General features: G+C 42.6%; 1 protein-coding gene across 1 annotated transcript in view; it reads right to left on the bottom strand.

Moving 5' to 3' along the window:
- Positions 1-4,201: 4,201 nt before the first annotated feature.
- Positions 4,202-22,091, bottom strand: part of ptprdb (protein tyrosine phosphatase receptor type Db) — a 159,447-nt gene continuing 141,557 nt past the window's right edge. Inside the window, exons 32-43 of the mRNA XM_086156972.1 lie at positions 21,592-21,715; positions 17,896-18,071; positions 16,255-16,278; positions 14,545-14,664; positions 13,768-13,922; positions 11,829-12,114; positions 8,357-8,535; positions 8,144-8,270; positions 7,589-7,714; positions 7,348-7,502; positions 5,692-5,827; positions 4,202-5,608 (exon numbers count right to left, since the gene is read on the bottom strand). Of these exons, the coding sequence (XP_086013098.1) occupies positions 5,540-5,608; positions 5,692-5,827; positions 7,348-7,502; positions 7,589-7,714; positions 8,144-8,270; positions 8,357-8,535; positions 11,829-12,114; positions 13,768-13,922; positions 14,545-14,664; positions 16,255-16,278; positions 17,896-18,071; positions 21,592-21,715 (1,677 nt within the window). The 3' untranslated portion in view covers positions 4,202-5,539. The remainder of the gene's footprint in view (positions 5,609-5,691; positions 5,828-7,347; positions 7,503-7,588; positions 7,715-8,143; positions 8,271-8,356; positions 8,536-11,828; positions 12,115-13,767; positions 13,923-14,544; positions 14,665-16,254; positions 16,279-17,895; positions 18,072-21,591; positions 21,716-22,091) is intronic.

Here is a 22,091-nt window from a genome sequence, read left to right as displayed (position 1 = left end):
ACTCAACTTCTTTGCTTTAAAAAACTCCTGGGTTGCTTTTGCAGTACGTTTTGGATCGTTGTCCATCTGTACTGTGAAGCGCCGTCCATTCAACTTTCCTGCATTGGTTCTGAATTGGAGCAGAAAGTATGTCCATATACACTTCGGAATTAATCCGGCTGCTTCAATCTTTTGTCACATCATCAATAAACACAAGTGACCCAGTGCCACTGGAAGCCATGCATGCCTGTGTCATCAAACTGCCTCCACCATGTTTTACAGAAGATGTGGTGTGCTTTGGATCGTGAGTTGCTTTAATTCTTTTCTAAACTTTCTTCTTCCAATTGTTCTGGTACAGGTTGATCTTAGTCTCATCTGTCCAAAGAATGCTGTTCCTGAACAGGGTTGGCCTCTTCAGGTGGTTTTCAGCAAAGTCAATCTTGCTATTTTCTATTTTTGAGGCTGATTTTCACATTGTGTTGAATCCTTTGTATTTACTCTCCTGAGGTTTTCTCTTTATTATAGACTTAGATACTGATACACCTACTTCGTGGAGAGTGTTGGTCACTTGAGTGGATGTTGTGAAAGGGATTTTCTTCACCATGGAAAGGATTCTGCGATCATCCACCATTGTCTTCTGTTGACATCCAGGCCTTTTTGAGTTCCCAAGCTCACCAGTGCACTCTCTTTTTTCCTCAAAATGTACCAAACTGTTGACTTGGTCACTCCTAACATTTCTGCTGTCTCTCTGATGGATTTCTTCTTTTTTTCAGCCTCAGGATGGTCTCTTTCACCTCGATTGAGAGCTCTTTTGGCCACATGTTGTGTGTTCACAGCAAAAGTTTCCGAATGCAAACACCACACCCGGAATCAACTCCTGATCTTTTAACTGCTTAATTGACAACCGGTTACCGAGGAAAGAGTCCATGCAGCCTTGTAATTTTTTTTGCAGCTTTCTGAGTCAATTGTCCAATTTGACTTTTGGTCCCTTTAAAAAGAGACGGCTACGTATTAAAGAGGTGTAATTCCTAAACCCTCGCTCCAATTTGGATGTGAATACTCTCAAATTACAGCTGAGAGTCTGCACTTTATGCCCTACCTTATACTGGTGAACGGTCTAAAGTGAACCCCGCCTCTCACCCAATGCCAACTGGAATAGGCTCCAGCACCCCCACGAGACCTATAAGACGAGGATAAATGGTATAGATGGTTAATGATTGAATTAATGCATACTATGGGATCTGGAATTGTAATACGTTTATAAGTGCTATGTTGAGAAAAATATCACATTATTGGGAGTTGAAATCCAAAGGATTAAATCTCCAGGAAACACAGAATGTCAGCCGACTGTGTTTTTGGTTTCAGCGCTTCCCTGCTGTGGTGTATTAGACGAACGAAACGGCGGCGGGAACTATTTCACTTGAGTTTATTTGTAACAAATGAAACTTGTGTCGACAAAGAACAAAAATCCATACAGACCTGTTGTTCAGTTTTCACACGCTCCAAGAACCAACGTATGAAAATAAAAAGCACTTGCTGACTTGGAGCAGAAAACAAACAAAAGTTGACATTAACAGACCAGCCGTGGGGGGGTAACTGATCCCAGTAACACACCATATTTTTGCTTTTATACAATGTATAAACTCCAGTTTTTCTCCATCTACATGATACATTTGGGGGTAAAATAGAACACTCTTTTTTGTGAAACTTCTCTTTTGTGGAACACCAAAGCCACGATGTGATTGCACAAACTTCTGTGTGCCATAAACTGTGATTTCAGGTGCATCATTGTATTATATCACTCTGTATATCGGATATATTTTTGTTCACTCTTCAGCTTAATCCTTTAAGAATTTCAATTACTCTTTGTGTTTTGTGTTTATTTACATATACACAACCGTGTGAGCATTACAGGGTCCATCTTAACTTAAAGAGTTCAAGTAAAACTTCTTTTGGGAGGGGAGGGAGGAGGGGGCTAACGGAGATAAAGGATACTAGTATTAGTGCATAGTACAAAGAGAGAAAGTGCAAGTCTTCCCAAAAAACAGGTGACCATCGGGGCATCTCTGAGGTGGTACCATGCATACAAAAAACAACAACAGGGCTGCCATATGATTGTGGATATCTGTCAACGATTCGTTCAGTGGTCAACTGTTAAGGTACAAAAGAATGAGGATGCAGGTTGTTTCATTAGATGTAGCACCTGAACTTCTCTCAGCCTTTGTCGGTATAGGAAAAAAAAACAAACAAACAGAAAATAGAAACCTAAAAACATGTAAACGTGGATATAAGAACAAGGAATGCAGATAACCTATTTGACTTGGTTCGCAGCTTCGGGGTTCCGTATCACGAAGCATGTTCATCACAAACGCGGTCTGGAAAACAGATCAATGTCTCAATGTCGCTGAACCCAACAACCCAACAACGTTGGTTGTCTATGTTCTCCAAGAGGAGATCTTGGCACCAGGTGATCCAACTTGAATGCAGTTCGATACTCCACTCACTCCAGAAGGAGAAGTCATCATCTGAGGCCAACGTATGAGGAATATGAACTGTTTACATAGATCAAAAAAAATAAATAAATACCTCGAGAACTACAATCAATGCATTTTCTCACACCGATATTAATTCCATCACCATTATGTCTGTCCTCTGTCAAAACAGGCTATAAATAAACATAAATGTGCTTAATAGCATGATACATACCGTAGGTTCAATAAGCACAACGAATAAGTGCCTTGTGTGGCTAGCATCACTAAATAAATCAGTAAATAGATATATATGTTGAATACTAATTGCAAAATTCCTGAATAAAATAAAGGAAAACAAGGTAAAATAAATAATTGCATTATCTGGGAAGACTGCACATTGGGTTTGGATGTAAGGATATCGGTCGGTCGACGGTGGTTTGTTTCGTTTTTATCTCAGAGAACTGAACGCAAGGCGCGGTAGCAATGGCTTCAAGTCCTGCGGAAAAGTAGACCAATCGTGCTTCGTGATACGGGGCCCGGGTACGATACACCGCTGCGTGCGTACATTTCTTTTTTGTTCCGCTTTTCACTTATAGTGGCAACGAAAGCCACTCCTCTCCAGCTTTATAAAGATGTCTATACGGCTCAGTGGGTACGACTTCTCAGAGCCATGGTCTTTGTCAAAGTCATCACTATGGTAAACATTTCATGGCAGGCAAACTGTCTCCATGAGAGAGAGTATGTACACAGAGGTTGAGCAAGTGTCCCAGGAAAAGAAAAAAAAAAAAGGAAAACCACTGATAATAAAACCTTTTTCCGCTCAAAGGAATAAAATAATCCATGTAATAATCTGCTGTCTGGTTTTGAGTCTTAAGTACGCTCGTTTTTTTTTTTTTTCTTGAAAAGAGATATGATGATATACTGGTTGAAACCGATGAGTTTAACTATCCATCTCACATAAAGCCTTCCATACAAAATTTCACAGCCAGAAATAGATATGCACAAGATACTTCCACATATTGTAACATAACAAAATCATATCCACAAACATTCATTTCTTTCACGCAAACACACATGTGTACATACATAAAATACACAAAAAACATTGAAAGTAACTTTATCAAAATAGGCGTGTATTATAAGGCACTAGAAATCTAAAATTAAAATACTTATTAGATGCTGTTGGAATTAATGAGTTTTGATCATTCATTGGTTGCCATAACACACAGAAGGATGACAGCCTCTACTTGAACTGTGACATGACAAAAAGAGCTACTTTCCTACGAGGTGAGAGAGGGGGAGTCCTCGGTTTGAAACGCGTCGTCTTGTGGCAGCAGTCATATTAATCGTAACGACCATTTGTTTGGAAAAATGATACACTGTCATCTACGTTGTCATCATTGTTGTCGTCGTGGTCGGCATGGCATATGACTGCAGTTAGTGATCAAACACAAAAATATATAATACATCTACTTATTGCACACTGAATCAGACAGAGAATAGTCAGAGGTGAGCATTCCAGTGAGAAAATTATTCACCCCCCCCCCCCCCCGTCTCCCTCCCCTCCCCCATCCCCCCCAAAAACACAACACATCCTTATTCCTCTTTCTCTGGGATGTCTTGGTGAAGCTTCTTGGACACACACACACACACACACATATATATATATATGTGTATATATGTATGTGTATATATATGTATATACGTATACATATATATACACATATACACATATATATATATATATTCTATTTTATTTTTTTCATAGAAGTATTTTGCTTCGGGTGCATTCTCTCTGTTTTTGTGATTCTGTACCTGTGATCCGTCTCTGTCCACCTGCCTGCAACATATATCGGCAGGATTACTCATGGGACCACATGGTAGCGACAGGTATAATATTGTACCTCTTTGGGCTATTTGAGAAATTAAAATGGCAATCCTTAGGTCCCTGGTATCGTAGAATTTAGGATTGGAGTCCTGTGCGCATGCAAATACACTATTAATTTCAATTCATTAAAAAATTGTTTGTAAGCGAGTGGGTGGAGATTATCGGATTATACTCAAAGATGGTGCGTTCGTAGGACTGTGAACGTTTTCTCCAACCTAGGGTTGATTGTACACTTTAAAACAGTGGTTTTAAATACATCTCAATAAAAACTCGATGGATGATCCAAAACAAAAAGAAAAAATGGTGTAGACGAAACATTTTGTCTTTGCGGTTTCTACTGAGACAAAGTCGTAGGTTGGTAAAATAGAAATAAAAAAACATGAGTAAACGTGCCGTAAGGAGTACCCACTTTTTTAGAAAACAACTCACAAATTGATATTTTTCTAAAAAACTAAATCGCTATTTATTTTTACGTCCCCATATGTCTCTCAAATTTCCCTTATCTTGAATTTTTGAAGCGTAAGGTTGAAATGGTGGTTTTTTTGTTATTGATATAAACGTTACTGTCAGTCATTGGAAACGGGAGTCTGTTTCCGCGACACAACAAAATCCGTCTCTGTGTCCTTTTTTGGATATGTTCTTTTTTTTTTGTCTTTTTATTTAAATTGTGTGCTCTGTGCTTTCAGTCTCCAGTTGGCAATTTCTCTTGTGCTCAAAAGTCCCAGCTTCCTCCACGAGATGGATTTGGGAAACTCCTTCCGGGTGGTCTGACAATAGAAAAATGGAATTGTCCTGGGAGAGTAAAATCCTGTACCTTGTTTGTTGGTGCTACACTGGTGGTGGATGAGGTGATCGTTCAACACCCATACAATTTAAAACAATCTGGGTGCTCACAAAAGCACTGAAACAAACCTATATTTGATCAAGTATTCTGACCGGAACGGTGGTTGGAGTCGGTGCCTTCGGCCTGACCAATGGGTGTGTTGGGGCCGAGGGTGGTCAAAACACCTTTGTCAAGCAGGTTGCTATGGCTCAGTTAGAGGTGCTGTTGAGTATGGGATAAGCTGATGGTCCCTCTTCACTGTGCATGTAGTGGCGATATCTTCATAGACACATCGAAGTCTAGAGCGTTTTTTCAGGTCGCGCGTGACCCAACCAAACTGCGCTAGGTCGGATGTGGAATGAAAGAGGGCCACTGGCTTTATGTTGCATAGTGATCGAAGCTTCCCAGATACTCCAGACTGGCCCGGTAGCAAAACTGGTACTGGTCCTGCAGAGAGGGAGATTAAAAGAAGAGAATGAAGGATGCGAGAGGATGATTATTGTCGGAGGTTTTGTGGGAGAAACCCTCACCTCTGTTTGAACGGTGGCAGGTCTCTGGGTGCGCAGCATTTTGACAGTCTGGAAGATATCCACCACCCCCTCATACCTCATCCTCTCCAGAACAATGCTCAAGGTGATGAACACACCAGTCCTCCCAACCCCGGCGCTGATGGTGGAAGGGAGGGAAATATTCAGAACTCAACACATTTGACACAACAAATATGTGCGTCCGTATCCGATTGGCACCCCAAAGTTTTGTAAAAGCGTACATGCAAAAGCATACATGTAGTATAAGTGTAGGAGGAAGCAGAATATGTCAGTTAATTCAAAATTTCCACATTTATTTGGGCTTCAAATCATTGCATTATTATCCCATAAATGGTTGAAACAGTGTTCAGGGCCCCCAGACCCTTTTAAAACCTCTTATTACATCTATAATGTTGAATGGGGTTTGCAGATGTTGCTAACAACAACATCCTGAGCCTCATTAAAGAGGAATTTGTAACATAAAGAAATGACTGAAATATGGTTTATTGAGGGAAACTTTATGACGGGGAATTCTAAACGTCTGAAGTGTATGGCCAACCGACTTGCAAGACAAAAAATCTGCATGGACAGTATAGAGAGTAAGTGGCAAAAATAGGTGTTTATATGTCTCTTTCTGCATTATTCCTAGGCATCCTCATGTTTGTGTATTGTTCTTTCTGTAGTAGCTGCCCCTGCTCGACCTCCATCAAAGTTGATTTCAGTGGAGAAATTAGTATGTATGTGCAGGGATGGGATTTTCAAATTGCTCTCTAAACCATTTGCTTCAGGCTCACGTGGTCCAGACAATTCATGCATGTCTCTGAATACTGTTATAGTTCTGTCCGTAGTGTTAATTCAGGGCCAAACAAAACAATGAAGGTTTGAGATGAACTGATTGACGTTGTGGTTTCTGGTTAGCAGTTTGACATGTTCAGTTATTCTTGTCTAAAATGCATGGGTCTGTTACTCAAGGCAGACTGAATTACATTAATGAATCTTCAAGGAACTATCCATGTTAATTGTCCCACTTGCTTCTTGTGGTGTGCAATCACGACGTGCAAGTTGTGAGCGAATAATTCAGAGCTCAAGAGTTGTTTCATTGACTCACGAGTCACAAATTCTTGCATCTGTTATCTCATTCTCATACTTTTCCCTGCTACCGCCAGTTAGCTAACTGTAAATAAGAGACTAGATATCATGTCAATATTGTACGGCTACTATTCGAGCACTCTGAACTATACTGCATTTGTATAAATATATCAAGTTAATCACTGAATTAGTCCTTTGGGAAGAGTAACAGCTCAGGTTTCTTGTTTCAACTCATGTCCCACTCCCCCCCCTATAAAAGAGCTGGGACAAATCCCAGAGTGCTCACAGTCGCCCTCAACGAACGAATCACTCAGGACCTCACAGTGGCTGTCACCCCTCACAAAATGAACGACTCACTGAATAAATCAATGAACGACTCATTTAGTGGCTCAGAGTAGCCACCCTACTGAGAAAACAAATGGGTCACTGTTTGCTCATAATAGCCTGCCTAACTCAAAAAACTCAAAAATCTGATTGTCTTCAGTGAGTGACAAAGAAGAAATCAAGGTAGTAGAGAGAATTGAGTTTCCCATTACGAGTGGACAGCTAGAAAGGTGTTGGAGTTGTTACCTGCAGTGCACAGTAATTGGCCCATCCTGGCCAAATTGTTCTTTAGTTTTGTGCACTTGGCCAATAAAGTCAATGAATCCCTCCCCTGACTTTGGTACTCCTTGCTCTGGCCAATCCGTGAACTGGAATTGACGAACTGTCCGTGATTGGCCATCCTGGATGAAGCGAAAATGTCAGCCAGCCGCCCGAACGTTATAATACAGAACATACGATACAGCCAAACACAAAAATGACAACTCACCCTGGCATCAGTTACTTTGAATTCTCTTAGAATATACTGCGGCATGTTGTATTCAGCCATCGGATCTACAACAAAGTATTGGTACCTCGCTGAGCGCTCTGCAGGCCAGTACTGATGACACTTCTCCTGTGTGAGGACAGCACAGTGAACTTCCATTTCTTGTTAGACTCTTGTACATTTAACACACAAGAGGAAAGCGAACCGCCGATATGCAACACATCATCGCAGGAGTCTGCGATTCCCCGGAGCTACTGTCTCTGTCTCCGTTTGATCGAGCAGACAGAGATGATGCTTCTGACATCAAGGATCACGTTCATTACGTTGGGCATGCGACTTTGATTAACATGCTATTAAAACACTAGACATTTGAAGTGGAGGCTGCAAAAGACGGAAGCATCATTTTCTAATTGACGTGTTCCCAACTGAGATACCGACAGATATTAAGTTGTCATAATGCTGAGATTATTTTTCCATAAAATGCTAAAATCGTCCGTCGCGTCTTCGGCGGGTCAGAGAAAGCGCTGAAATAGTCACAACAAATCAGTGCGTCCGTACCCGTCCCATTTCTCTCAGTTTAGTTAGCATGACGACAATGGTGGAGTTGTGCTCCCATAGCATCCTCCAGTAGTCTTCTGTAGTCTCAGCCAGCGGGCCTTGCGTTGCTATATAGGCCTTTTGTTGCCTACAATAAGAAATGGCATACTTTTATAATCGTGGCAGACTCTTAGGACCTCGGAAAACGTGTCAGAACATGAGAACACGTCGGACCTGTAACCATCAATGAAGCTGGCGTTGATATAGTCAGACCCTTCCACTCCTCTGATTGGCTGCAGACAGACGCGTGTGGTTTCGTAGGGCATGATATTCACCAGCCGGTTCTTGAACTTGTTGCATGGTAGGTTTGCGCTCACGAACCGTGATGTGTGGGCCTTGGCGCTGGCCAGACGCTGGAATAAGAAAAAAAAAAAGAAACGAAAAGAAACAAAGAAATTGGGGAATAGATGAGATATGTGTTTGCCTTGGTGGGAGCAGACTAAACACAATCAAAACATAGCGGAAAGAAAGCAGGATGAATAGATTAAAGTGAGAATAGAAGCAGGGGAAAGAAACTCAGACAGATTGAAGAACCTCACTGAAATGTATTTAGTGCGAGGCTTGGTTTTCCTCTGGCATATTGGACAACTGAAATGAGAAAATCAGTTTGGCTTGGCAGGCCCGAGGATATTTAGACAGACATCTTAACTGAATAAACAACAGAGGGGTGATACTTAAGTACAGGAGCAGCGGTAGGAGATGTGAGAGGGAATATAATAAGAGGAATACAAGGGAGGGAGAGTATCAAGTATAAGAGTATCAAAAGTTAGAGGGAAGGAAACCACAAGGTCCCACACTGTCTCAATGCGCACATGTGACCCACTGTTGCTCCTGCGCTGGGAAAAAAAGTACCCTGGAACACACACATGGTTCATGTGGATCCTCGCAGACGGACAGACACAAGTACAAACTGCGCACTCGCTCTCACACTTGACCACTGGATGACATCGCCTAAAACGATAGACGGGACGACGGAGACTCGGCAGAGGGAAACCACAGACTTGAGGGGGAAACAATGGACGGTAATGAACCGGGCTCTGACCATCGAAGGCCACTCTAGCTCTGTGGGAGAGACAGCGGTACCTTGTTTTCTAAAAAGACAGACCGAGCTGGAAAATCCCGTACCAAGCCACAAGTTTACCAATTCATTTCGGGACTTTAAACCTGCTTTCCAGTGTCAACAATGGTCGTCTTTTACGCCATTCGGCTCAAGTGTGACTCAGTCTTATCAATACAAGTCTCACACACGAAACCTTTTATTACTCTGAGACGAACCATTATTTTTTATCATCTGCCGCACTTGGATGGGATCACGCAGCGTTGGCAACCGCCTTGGACTCAAAAAGTAAACTTTCCGTGAGGGGAAACAAAAACAGAATGCCTTATTAGGGTGTGCGATTACCAAGATCTGTCAGAAGTGTTTCGGTTCTCTCTTTCCTCAAACATATGCTTTGACGTTGTATGATTTCATCTAAGGGATGCAACACTGCGTAGCCATCGGAAATTCCATCCCTTTTGGTGTTTTTGTTGATGAATACGGAAAGCGTCGGTTCAGACAGGACCCGGGGAATGCCCGATTAATGTTTAGCTAAAAAAGACATTCGGCGGATGGGGACGGCCACGCCATATGTTTCCCATCACCATAAAGCCGGGAAAGCAATTCGGCTCATTGTCATTGTGAGGAGACGACTTCCATTAGAACAGGAACGCTGACGCGGAGGGGACCGGTTCGAGTGGCTTTGTGTTAACCGCGTCCCGCCAGACATAAACCATTCCCTGAAACGTTCAAGCCACCTGCTTCCAATATACCTGCGTGGTGAACGGATTTCACCCCGACAGGCACGAAGGGGACTTGTCTGGGCAGGGAGGTAAATGTAAACAGTTTGGAATAAATGAAAATACAAATAACCAACAGAATCACTCCAGAATTCACTTCTGCATGACAATTATTTATATATAAAAAAAAATAAAATAAAATAAATAATATATGTATTTTTTATATACATATATGTAGTATAGTAGCATAGTATAGTAGTATAGAATAGTACAGTATAGTATAGTAGTATAGTATAATATATGTGTATGTATATATATATATATATATATATGTATATATAGTAGCGAGTCATAAATATTGAGGTTATTATGGATGTTTGTTTTCTGTGTGAGTTTTGGGTTGCTGGGAATTTTGTAGGTGTGGTTTGGGGTGCAAGGGATTCTGTTTTTTTTTTTTACCTGGATTTAAGCGGGAACAAAGTTGTATTGCAAGCTGCTGTGGCGTGGCTGTTGCCAACAACAGGTATTTGCTTATTAAACGGAGGTTTTACCGTCAACCAGGCGTTTTCTGTGACTAAAATGTTACTATTTATATATATATACATATACTTTGCTCTATTCCTTTCATATCTTATATATATGTTATTGTGAGTGTCAACATTACTTGTTTTTGCTGTGTGGTTATATTCATGTTTGCTTCCCTATTTTAGATTCAAAAGGTCTGATCCCATAATCCCTTTCAAAATGTAACCATACATACCGATTATACAAAAAAATTCTCTGAGAGGAATGAGACGGTAAGAGCCATGGAAACAATGTCCGAAGATTATAAAAAGGTATTCCTGACTCATGGATATAAAAGTTTGTCCTTGAGGAGAATGTTTGTCCACCTTGCGTTGGAGAAAAATATCTTTTCATGAAAAGTCACAAACAGACACAAAGGAGGGTTTTACCATCCGTGATTTTTCTTTTTCTTTTTCTTTTTTTCTTTTTCTTTTTCTTTCTCCTCCGAACAAGCACATTAAAGAAATACTTTGACATTTCGGAAAAATAACATTTAGTCTCCCCTTCGTCTTCCTTTTTTTTTTTAAGACAGCTACAAAGGAAACTTTTAGAAAATGAGGCAAGTTTACTTTAAAGAGTTGAAAAATGGAAATCTCACCTCAAGCTTCGGGGTCTTTGATGGTTCATACAACAAATAAACCATATAAACGGTATTTTTCTATACAAGACACAGGCGCTTAGAAGCCCGCAAAACCATCAATAGCAATTTATTCTTAAAAGGCTGTGATAAAGCCTTGATTATCGACAGCCAACCAACTTCACAGTTGCTTCGGTGCAACGGACCCCGATCTTTTACCCACAACGTGAGAATGTACAAGTTGGAAGCTTTCAGTCACAGAGACAGCCATGGACTACTGGGGGCAAACATCAGTGAACGATTTTTGAGCACTCACATATCATTCATTCATCCATTTGTTGTCTAAACCATTTATCGGATCGCATCGCAAGGGGCCTTGAGCCGAACCCGACTGTTTTCGGGTGAAAGGGCGGAGTTTAACCTTTCACTGGTTGCCAGTTGACCACAAGGCCACATATGGAGACGTACAACCATTCAGTCTCTCATTCACACACCTAGGAAGTCTCGGTTCTCCAGTGAACTCACTATATGCTTTTGGACCGCGGGAGGCAACCGGAAAAACCCGCCGGAGAACAGAACATGCCATCTCAACCCACAAAGGCATCCGGAATCGAGCGATGGACCTTCTTGCTAAGCGATGTGCCGCCGTGCCTCCCGCCGGTTCCCCCGCAAATCAATTCGAGCAAACAAAACATAGAAAACACGAGGGATGCGGCAACTTTGTCTCACCTTAAACTCGAGCTCCATGCCTGTTACGTTCTCCCCAGGCTCGATCTGCGTCAGCCTCTGGATGTACGAATAAAGGTTCCTGGCCGGGACTTCCGTGTTCCCGCACGTCACGGCCTCCAACAGCGCATCGTGAATGAAGATGTACTGGTCCTCTGTCTGGACCATATAGTTCCTCTGCGAGCGCATTAGTGTAACGTGGCCGTAGATGTCGATGGTCTTCTCGTGTTTGATCCGCTCCGTCATGGCGTCGATCACGATGAAGCAGCCGGTGCGGCCCACTCCGGCGCTGCCGAAGTAGCAAAAAGCCCCGAAAACAAGATCAGCAAAGTAATTATATCCACGTGTTACTTCAAAACTGGTTCAAATCTGTCCGTGTTATAGATTGCGGAGGTGCTGTATAACTCGAAAGATGTCGGCCGGCAGAATTTCCAACAAAGGATGTAAAAATTGACATCGGCAATGAGTCAGCAATGGCATTAAGTAGATATCCTCTATCGACATAACATCCGGAAATGTAATACATTCAGCTGCTGACCCAGAACGCATCATTTTGAGCCGCCAAAGCATGAATGACCAGGCAAGTTCGTATAAGCAAATAAAACCTCTTTATTTGGTTAAATTAATGTCATTGTATGTGTGTGTGCGTTTGAGTGTCTTTTGGTAAAGTCAAATTTGGTTTGCGCCATTGTTTGATACAAAATAAAGAGCTCTCCTTCTGCCAAGCAACCCCCCCTTCTCCTCCCTCACCCGCCCACACACACACACACACACACACACACACACACACACACACACACTTTGAATCTCTGCCTCATTATTTTAGGTCTAAGTACCTTTCAAAAAAAGGGCCCAGACATGTTTTCACTCGACTTTTGTGTATTTTACCGTCACTGTTTTCACCTTTCCTTTTTTTTTCTTTCATTCACTATTCACTCTCACAAAACCTGACGTCAATATTTTGCAGACTCCGCTCAGATCTCTGGATCTACTTGTTCCTCCCCTCAACCCCATCTGTACCGCACGATCTCCTTTTGAAGAGCCGCTGCTCTCTATTCCCTCAGCTACTGTCTAACTTCTTCCCCCTCTCCCACCCTCAGCCTCCCCTAACTGCACATTGCTGCTCAATACCGTGCCAACATTACGGTGACAAGTTTCCAAATCTCCCTCCAACAGATCCGTGAGCCTCTGGCTGCTCAGGCAACGGCTCATTAAAATACAAAGTTATAAACCCGCGCTTACCACCAGTTTAAACGTTAAACCTTCTAACGGTAAACACTTCTTAATCGCGCGCTCAACGCAGCCGGTGTGGAGACGGCCAGCGTTGCTAAACCTCGGAGATGATGCGGACCGTGGATGTCTAAGCCGGTGTGAAGAGGGGATGCAGAAAAGAAGGACAATTACGTTTCGGTTCAACATATTTGAACGCTTTCCTATGTATTCACATGGACTCTTCTGTTTTTTTTTTTTTTTAAATCATGAAAGCAAGTGAAATCTCAAAAAAAGCTCGTATGCATGCGCGCACACGGGAGGTGTTTTTTTGTTTAATTTTATTTTTGAAACATTTTGAAAAACCCCTTTGGAATCAAGCGGTGAATTGCATGTGAGTCCACATTGCCTGCAGCCAAGGACTGCGGCTGACAGTAGCCTGCTGTTGTATTATTCAAACTAAATGTCACCCTCTTCCAAGTGAAACGGTTAATTGTCGCTGCTCAAAAAAATCCATCAAGACGAGATAGTGACATTTATTGTTGTTTGTGAAATATTATACGGCTGCCGCTGGAAGGAGGCAACTTTGATCATGGGAACAAGGTCCGATGTTCATGTGCACTGACAGTGTGTGAAATTTTATAGACTTTAGTCGGAGGGATCGTGTGTTTATTAAACACACACTCACCTTGAAATACAGCTTGACCGTGGAAAATGAACCAAAAAAAAATACCTGCAGTGAACGATCATGGGTCCGGCATCTGGGGGGTTGCAGGCTTTAACCCTGCGGAGGAAGGCCAGGAACGGGGTGGGGTGTTCGGGTACCCCGTGGTCCGGCCAGGCCGTGAATTGAAAGTGACGAACCTCACGCTTCTCATTGGAGCCGCTCTGGAAAGACATAGAACGAAAAAGACAGTCGTATCATCGCCGAACCCCGTGAGCGCTTAAAAAAAAGCCCTTCCTGAAATTCCCGTTGAGCGTTTATGCCGCTCAGCTAGAGTCCTCAAAGCTGTGGTAAGCTGCAAAAGGGCTGGGGAAAAACAAGCATAAGCCCGAGTTGGATTGGGCATTCTCTTTTTTTTTTCTTCCTTTATCATTTTTCAAACAAATACATCAAAAACACACAAGCAGCTACTGATCGCGTCCGTCTGCGGAAACAAACGGCAGAAGAAAAATCTCCCGTTTTGATACCCACTTTCTAAAATGTTTCAGAAAACTCTGAAGTACACAGAGCATCTGTTGGCGGAATATTAAATGTAACATTAATTCCAAAACGAGTCATTTTACTTGGTAATGAAGGAATGCATCGGAAAACAGAGCGGTCTGTTTCTGGTTTCTTAAAGACAATGAGCGATGACATATGTCGGGATTTATATCCGCGTATGAAAATCTATTTTCGAGAATTAGCGCACCGACGGCGCGGACGAAAATAGGTCGCAACGACGATGCTTCGAATATACAAATGTGGGAAAAAACCTGTCATATTCAAACTAAATGCTAAATGCTTTACCTTGTAAAGAGCGAAGGTCCTGACAGAGTAAGTGGCCAGCTCCACTGTGTCAAGCAGAGTGACCTGGATGAGGCCGTAGGTCTCTGTGCCTCGAGTTGGCCAGTACTGATCGCACTTCACCTGAAAAAACGGAAGAGGGCATATATTTTCACGGGGATGCGGAGAAATTGGGAATCGGTGTATAGATTGCTTAAGAGAAAGAGAAAGCTAAAGTCAGTGCATGGGGAGGTGGGGGGTGCATTTACAGACGCACACACACACACCAAAAAAGGGGGGAAACTGAAGCAGATCAGTGAGATTTTGAAATATTCAGACAGTAATGCTCAGAAAATATGTGCATATAGAGACGACCCAGCATGTGGAAGAGATTGTAGAGAGTGTGAGAAGTGAAGAGTGACAGAAAAGGGGGTTCTGCTTTCTGGGATGTGTGAAGCTTATACACGTTGCTCCTAATGCCGCGTGGCATGAAATTACCACTGTTCTCGTACAGATCCACCACAGCGCTGGAAAAATCGAGCGATACCTAAAGTATCGCTCGCCTTTTGACGTTACGCATCACCCCGCATTCCAGCTTCTAACCCCCGGCCCCTCGAAAAAAAAAAAAAAAAAAAACGAGCACACCGAATCCAGGCATTCCGAGGCCACCGAGACACTCCGAATTCCCCCTGCGCCGAGCGGTCATATTTGTAGTTCTTCAGCTCAGCCTCAGAGACCACAGAAGAAGGGAACCGTCCCGGAGGGAGAGAGGGAGGGTGGGTGGGTGGGGGGAAGGAGGGTCTTGGCAGAATCAGGCCAAACCAAATGCTATGTGCTGATCCCTCCAGTCCTCACATCAAAGACAGCGGGGAGCACAGTGCAGCTTGCTCTGCATTCCACTGCTCCAGACTGGGGATTATACGTTTTGGCCCGGGAAGGATTCGGGCTGTAATTACAGCTTTTCGACTGTTGTTTTCCCTCTAGACCTTGAGACACTCAACGGGACCGGGGGATGGCTGTCTACGTAGGGGGGCCCGAACCGCAGCCGAAACTCTGCGCAGGATCAAGGTGGCACAAGTCTCGTGTGAAGACCACATTAGCGCGTTGATATACGGCCCACCGGAGTAACCGTTTGCGTGTGGCTTGCCTGCCGCTAGAAAGGATGGATACCGGCGAGATTCCTCAAGACACAATGTTCTAACATCTCTGCTATCACCATAAGTATTTTATAAACAAGCATCATACCCATACAAATGGGTGCAACTTTACTATTAAATTGGGAATTCAAGCAGGAATTGCAAATTCCAATAATACTTATTATACTAATATTTTTTAAAAAACCCAACCTTATTATAGCGCGGTCACATGAGAACCACATGATATAGAGAATGTGTTTTCATGGCTACCCTCCATACGCTTTATGCATTAAACAGGCAAAGGGCGAATCAGTTTCGGACGTGATTGTGCAAACAGCGGACGCTAATGTGCTCCGTTTCCAAACAGCGGTGGTTGCGATAATAAAAAAAAAAAAAAAAAAGCAAATTTAGATGAAGACTTAGTATGAATGCCTTGTGGTGATTTCAAAACATTTTTGCATTCTCACTCAATGCACTGGTCGGTGCACAGAAAAAAAAGGGGAACGGTGAAAAAAAAAAAAAAAAAAAGGCGCCGGGCAGAAAAAATAACCATGTGAGGTGAGAGTGTTATTAGTAAGGGAGAGAAAGCGAGTCTTGCCTTAGAGAAGAAATAAGAGGGCATCTGAGGGTCAAACAGACACAACATAGACAGTTGGAAAAAGTTGAAAAGGAAACAGAGTTTTAACACAAGGTTAACAGGAAAAGAAGCAAGATGAGAGGAAAGGATCACTTTCTGCAAAGGGCTCTGGACATAATTGGTTAGTGCTTCATCGCAATTCACACCTCCAGCCATTCTTGTTCACTTTATTCGTACATGACATTCTCATTAAACTGATTTTTTTTCTTTTCTTTTTTTTTTTTCACTCACACGTGTATTCTTTTAATAAAAGCGAAAATCCCCTTTGAGGAAATTATTTTCCGATTCATTACGTTACATAATTTAGCTGCGTTTTCCACTAGTCGCCCTTACCATTCTCTTGTACTGTCCTGCACTAGATTCCTGATCAACGACGTGAGACCAACTCGTGTCATGTTTCACTTGTCAAATTGCGATGTCCTTCCTCCACCGAGACTCTTAAGTTTACTTATGAAGTTTTTTTTCCACCCCCCAGATATATTCAAATGTGTCCATCCTGTCAGATATGTCAATTAACGAAAATCCGCCCATTCCTGACCTTTTCCAAATGTTTCATACTGCTCCCTCCCTGCTTTGGTCATATTTTTAAGCTTTTGCAACCTCCTCACCTCGCTCTTTGCATTTTAAAAACGTTCCTTACCATGACCCCTATAATTCCTCTACATTCAGCCCCTTTCTCTTGCACCCCATTTATATTCCACTTACACACCAGGTCTTTCTTATCCTGCCACACAGCTCTGCCTTCTCCTAACACACTGCACAATAGACTTCCCAATTCTACAATAGCAATGCCAGTCTTACTCAGCACAAGTCAGTGTTATTAATATCCTGTTTGCACTTTAATACATCTTCTGAGAAAACAGCTTAAAAAGATGAGGCCTGCAACATCTTAAAGAAAAAAAAAGGAAAAGAAAATAAAGCAACATCAGGTTTTATACAGGTAAATTGCTCGCTAACACGCAGGAGTAGTCTACATGCTGGATATTACATTTCTAATCTCCCCGTGTGTTTGTAGTCTGATTCAAATACTTTTGGTTATTTCAGTTCTGTAATTTAAGTCTTCTTATGCCAAGTTTAAAGTGTTCATCCCAGCAAAATAAAAAAAAAAAAAAAAAAAAAAAAAAGTTTTTTTTTTTTGTGGATGGAATTGAGACAAAAAATACAGGCACTTTTGGTACCAGGAAATTATTCTTTTGTTAAAAAAAACAACAACTTGTTTTGCTTCTTTGCCTCTCTCTCTGATAATTCGCTTGCAGCCTTTCAAGAGCATGGGAAAATACTGGGCAGGGGGGCGGGGGAGTGGGGGTTAACAGAAATTACTCCCAGATTTGGAGGAAATCACCTTAAAAGGACTTCAGCAAAAGAGTCTTTGCCTTAAAAAAAATCCCCCGAAAATATATCAAGGTGGAGAGGGAGGTCTTTAGTTTTTTGGAGATCGAAAAAGTTAAGATTAATAAAGATTATTAATTTTAAGATTTTCCTCGCTTGTTGTATCTTATCTTATCTTATCTTATCTTATCTTATCTTATCTTATCTTATCTTATCTTATCTTATCTTATCTTTACCAAATACGGATGTTATTCTTTTCCACCCTTTTCTTACCCTAGACTTCTCTTCCAGCTTGGTCATCATGATAATGTTGGCTGTATGCTGCTCCCAGACCATCCTCCAAAAGTCCCCGAAGGTCTCAGGAAGGGAGCCCTGAGTAGCGATATAAGCATTTTGGCGGCGATAGCCATCAATATAGTTAGCGTTGATGTAGTCGCTGCCTGGCACACCTGCAGAATAAGAAAAAAAGAGGTTATGAGGGGAGGAGGGAGGTGAGCGTGAAGCAGGGAAACAAGCAGATGGGAACAGACGGTGAGAAAGAGAGAGAGAGAGAAAGAGAAAAATCCAACCAGTTCTGACAAACCCAGCATTCATAGACGGCCAAATGTGTGTCCCCACCATCAAATCTTTAATGGATTGGGGGATCCTGTATGTCTCTGACGCACACAACAATAGACGTAAATTGATTTGCAGGTGAGTTCAATTGTTTCTTTCTTCAGTCTAAGGTCATCTATAGGGATTATTCAAAGTCAAAAAACCATGAAAGCCGGTTTATCCGCCAGTTATAAAGTGTGTGTCACACAAGATTGTGGCAGAAAAATTCATATATTCACAGGGCCTCGGCCTCTGCCGCTGCAATTGTTTGGTCGTCTTGTGTTATAATGCATGCTAAGACGATCACGGGTCCTAATCTGAGAACACTCTGAATGTGTCGCTTTGAATGGCAATATGACTGCAAGGATGTCTCTGTGTAAGACTGGGCTGCTACTGCTTGTCCTGGAAAGGATTGGATGTTTATGCGCGTGCATGTGTGTTCTGTGAGTATCTGCGTGTGTGTGTGTGTGTGTGTTTGATTTCGGATCAGTCCCGCTCATCTGGGGCCTAATACCATAATCCCCGAAATCACTGAGTCATAGCTTGAACAAGCACACACATCCAAACAGGAAAACATGCAAACGGACACACACACACACACACACACACAGACGCACACACACACACACAATCACGCACGCGTCCATCCGGCCGTGACCTGATTCTGCCAAAGCGGGACACAAAACTCCTTTTTGAGTCGTCTTACGTTTACAGTAGAGAGACAGATGTCAGTGAGCAAACAGAGGAATCATGACAGGGAGAAACTCCTGCGACGGATTCTCCTCTTTCAGGCTTTTATTTTCTCAGCGCACCTTCGATTCTGTTCAACAGTTGTAGAAATCCCGAGCTGAAACCCCACACAGCGCCAACCCGAAAACCCCCCCTCACTCACACACACACGCACAGACATAAAAACATCATTTAAATGACAGAAGACTACGGGGTGCTTATACAGCTCGTTTTAAATTGGATGGCGACAGACGACGAGAGGAGCTTCTAGCATATGTTTATCACCATCACCCTTCCGACGACAGATTAACCAAACGCTTTGATATGCTACAACTTCATCGCGAGGGAGCGCAACAGACGTATTGTGCAGATAAACAATCACTTCCAGTCACTCGGTGGCTACACCGGCTTGGCAGGGCGTTCGTGTGGGTGAGCGTGTTTGGATGAGACTGGGAGCAAAAGTGCATATCTGTGGCGGGTGCACATCCGGCGCATGTTCTTTAAATCTCCAGTGCAAAGCACGCGTGTGAGCGCCGAATTTTACGTCTTAGGACTTGCTCAAAAGTATCTGTGTTTTAAGCTCTAAGAGAGACAGGCAGCCAGAGCTCCGGGACAGGTGGGGGTGTGGGTAGCTGCTCCACACATGCTCTGCTCAGATAAGGCTCATCTGTTTGGGCTTGGCCTCCTACTGCCTCTCTGCCTTCGCACAGACGCTGCCAGTGTCTCTGCCTCGGGTCTTTCCTGGCCGAGGAGGGTGATTATGCGTCTAAATGAAACCTAAGAACGGAACTTGGACATTTTTTTTTCTCTCCTAATTTTAAATGGCTCAAAATGCCCGAATCCGATAAAGTGGGCATACCGTGAAATTAAATTAATGTGCTTTAAATAAAGGTTGATCTTAATTTATCTCCACAGACAATAAAGTTTAAGTAAAAGACCCTAAAATTTGCGCGCCGTGTCGCAATTGCGTTCCGTTTGGAAACCTATTTCACAAAGCGGTGTTGCTCGGAGAACCCTCGGGGGTTAAATGCACAGTGAAAGAGCGGTGCACAAACAGAAATGGAGCATTTTGAACTGAATCATGGGACCACCGATCAACAATAAAAAATAATCTGAGGAGGAAGTAGATTCATCATACCGACACATTAAACAGTGAAAATCCTGGATCATAGAAATGAAGCAGCACTATTTGTGCAGTAGAGATAAACTGCATGTAGATGATGGATCGCAGCAGGTACTGTTTTGAGCATGCAAACTACACCAATTTGACCATACACTGACATGGGGTGTTTCAGAATTGCTGAGCTAACTCCCATATCCCTTGTTTTTCCTTGCTAAGTCGTACCTTTGTGCCCGTGGGAACGCGCTACGGCTAGCCTCATCACGCATACCTCTGTGAACAGTCTTGCTTAACCGAACCTATCTCCATAGATACCGAAAAAACACATCTGGCTCATCATTCTACGACGGTAAAAAGATCATTCATCTTGACCGTATGTTGGGAAGCAGATCATGATCGCCTGATTGGAGCAAAGCCAAGGATTTTGACAGGTATCGGGGGGAAGCTATGTTTTACGAGACAGCAATAAAGCAAGCATATCCGTCATCTTTAAAGAACCAAGCAGGCCTTTTCCCATCCTCACATCTAAGACCTTCTTAAATCTTGATATCATCGAGTAGGTCGGGATGTTTTTTTTTTTTTTTTTTTGGTCAACAGAAGAGGAGGACACTGAAAAAAAACATGGGACAAAAAAAAAGTGGACATTGACTTCTAGCTTGAACGTCGCAACACATTTGTTGGTGTTATGCAGTAACACCAACAAACATTTATTCGTACATTCTCTATATCAGTGGTCCCCAACCCCCGGGCTGCGGACCAGTCTGTAGATCAATTGGTACCGGGCCGCACAAGAAATAATCAATTATTTCCGTTGGATTTATTATCCTAGTCTGAACAATCTTTATTTTGAAAAATCACCGGAATCTCTCGGTTACATCTCGGTCAGTGCCAAAAATGTAACTCACAACTAGCAAAAAGAGTAAAAAACAGACGTCGGAAGGAAAGTTTCTTTACGGAGGGGAAAAGGTGGATTTATTATTACAGTCGCAATATAAACAACCTACATGTACCGCCCACACCCCCCCTCCCCCCCTGGTCCGCGGTAAAATTGTCAAGCGTTGACCGGTCCGGTGTTATAAAAGATAGGGGTCCACTGCGCTATATGACTTTTCCTGCGTTCGCTCAGGGTTGCTGGGGGTCGGTGCCAAACCCAGCTGTCACTGGCCGAGAGGCAGGGTTGATCTAGACCGATCGCAGATTGATCGTAGGGCTTGGTATAGAGACACACAACCATTCACAACACTGGACAATTTAGTCACCAATTACTACAATTACTAGGGGGAAAACCGGAGAACCCGGAGGAGCCCAACACAGAAAAGCACCTAGTCTGACTAGAGCCAGGGACGCTGTTACTGTAACCTGCTAAAATGTGTCTGCCTCTGCATGTAAAAGTCATCTGAATCTAACCGTGAAACTACAACCTTAAGACCATTGGAAAAAGCACTCGGAATGGCCTGATTTTCTGAAAGTGTCAATGCATGGATCTGTTCAAACCCCCTCACACGGCTGGATTGAGTTTATCTTACCTTCGATGCTGGAGAGAATGACCCTGGAGTGATCGTAGGCGATGACGTTAGCGTAACGGTTCTTTGGTTTATTGACCTCCAAGTTGGAGTTCTCCCACGTGAACTGCTGACCGGGGTCGATTGACTGTGAGAAAAAGAAAAAAAAAACTTTGTGCCAGGGTAGAAAACTTTCTTTGGGAAATTTTTATTGTTAATGTTAGTTTTGGTCTGAGTTGTCTGTTCATTCTTCAGATACATATTCATTAAGTAGAACAACAACAAATGTGACATTAATAACAAATGATGACTAAACTGCCGTGGCTGAAATCCACTGTTTTACAAGCTCATAACTGCTTAAATGCTATAATAGCGTCTAGCCAGCACAGGATTATACATTCCCACAAATTTGAGTTTTACAGGACCATCCTGTGGTGCTCTTGCAAAAAAAAAAAAAATTACATTTTGCATTTGATGTTTTTCTTGCCCAAAACCTCCAGATTATCATGATTGCTCGGCATCTG

Source organism: Fistularia commersonii, chromosome 12 (genome assembly GCF_037954325.1).
Source record: "Fistularia commersonii isolate RoL2024-O1a breed Wild chromosome 12, RoL_Fcom_v1.0, whole genome shotgun sequence".
Classification (NCBI taxonomy): Eukaryota; Metazoa; Chordata; class Actinopteri; order Syngnathiformes; family Fistulariidae; genus Fistularia; species Fistularia commersonii.
The sequence above is the reverse complement of the archived record's forward strand: the minus strand, read 5'-3'. Positions and strand labels throughout refer to the sequence as shown.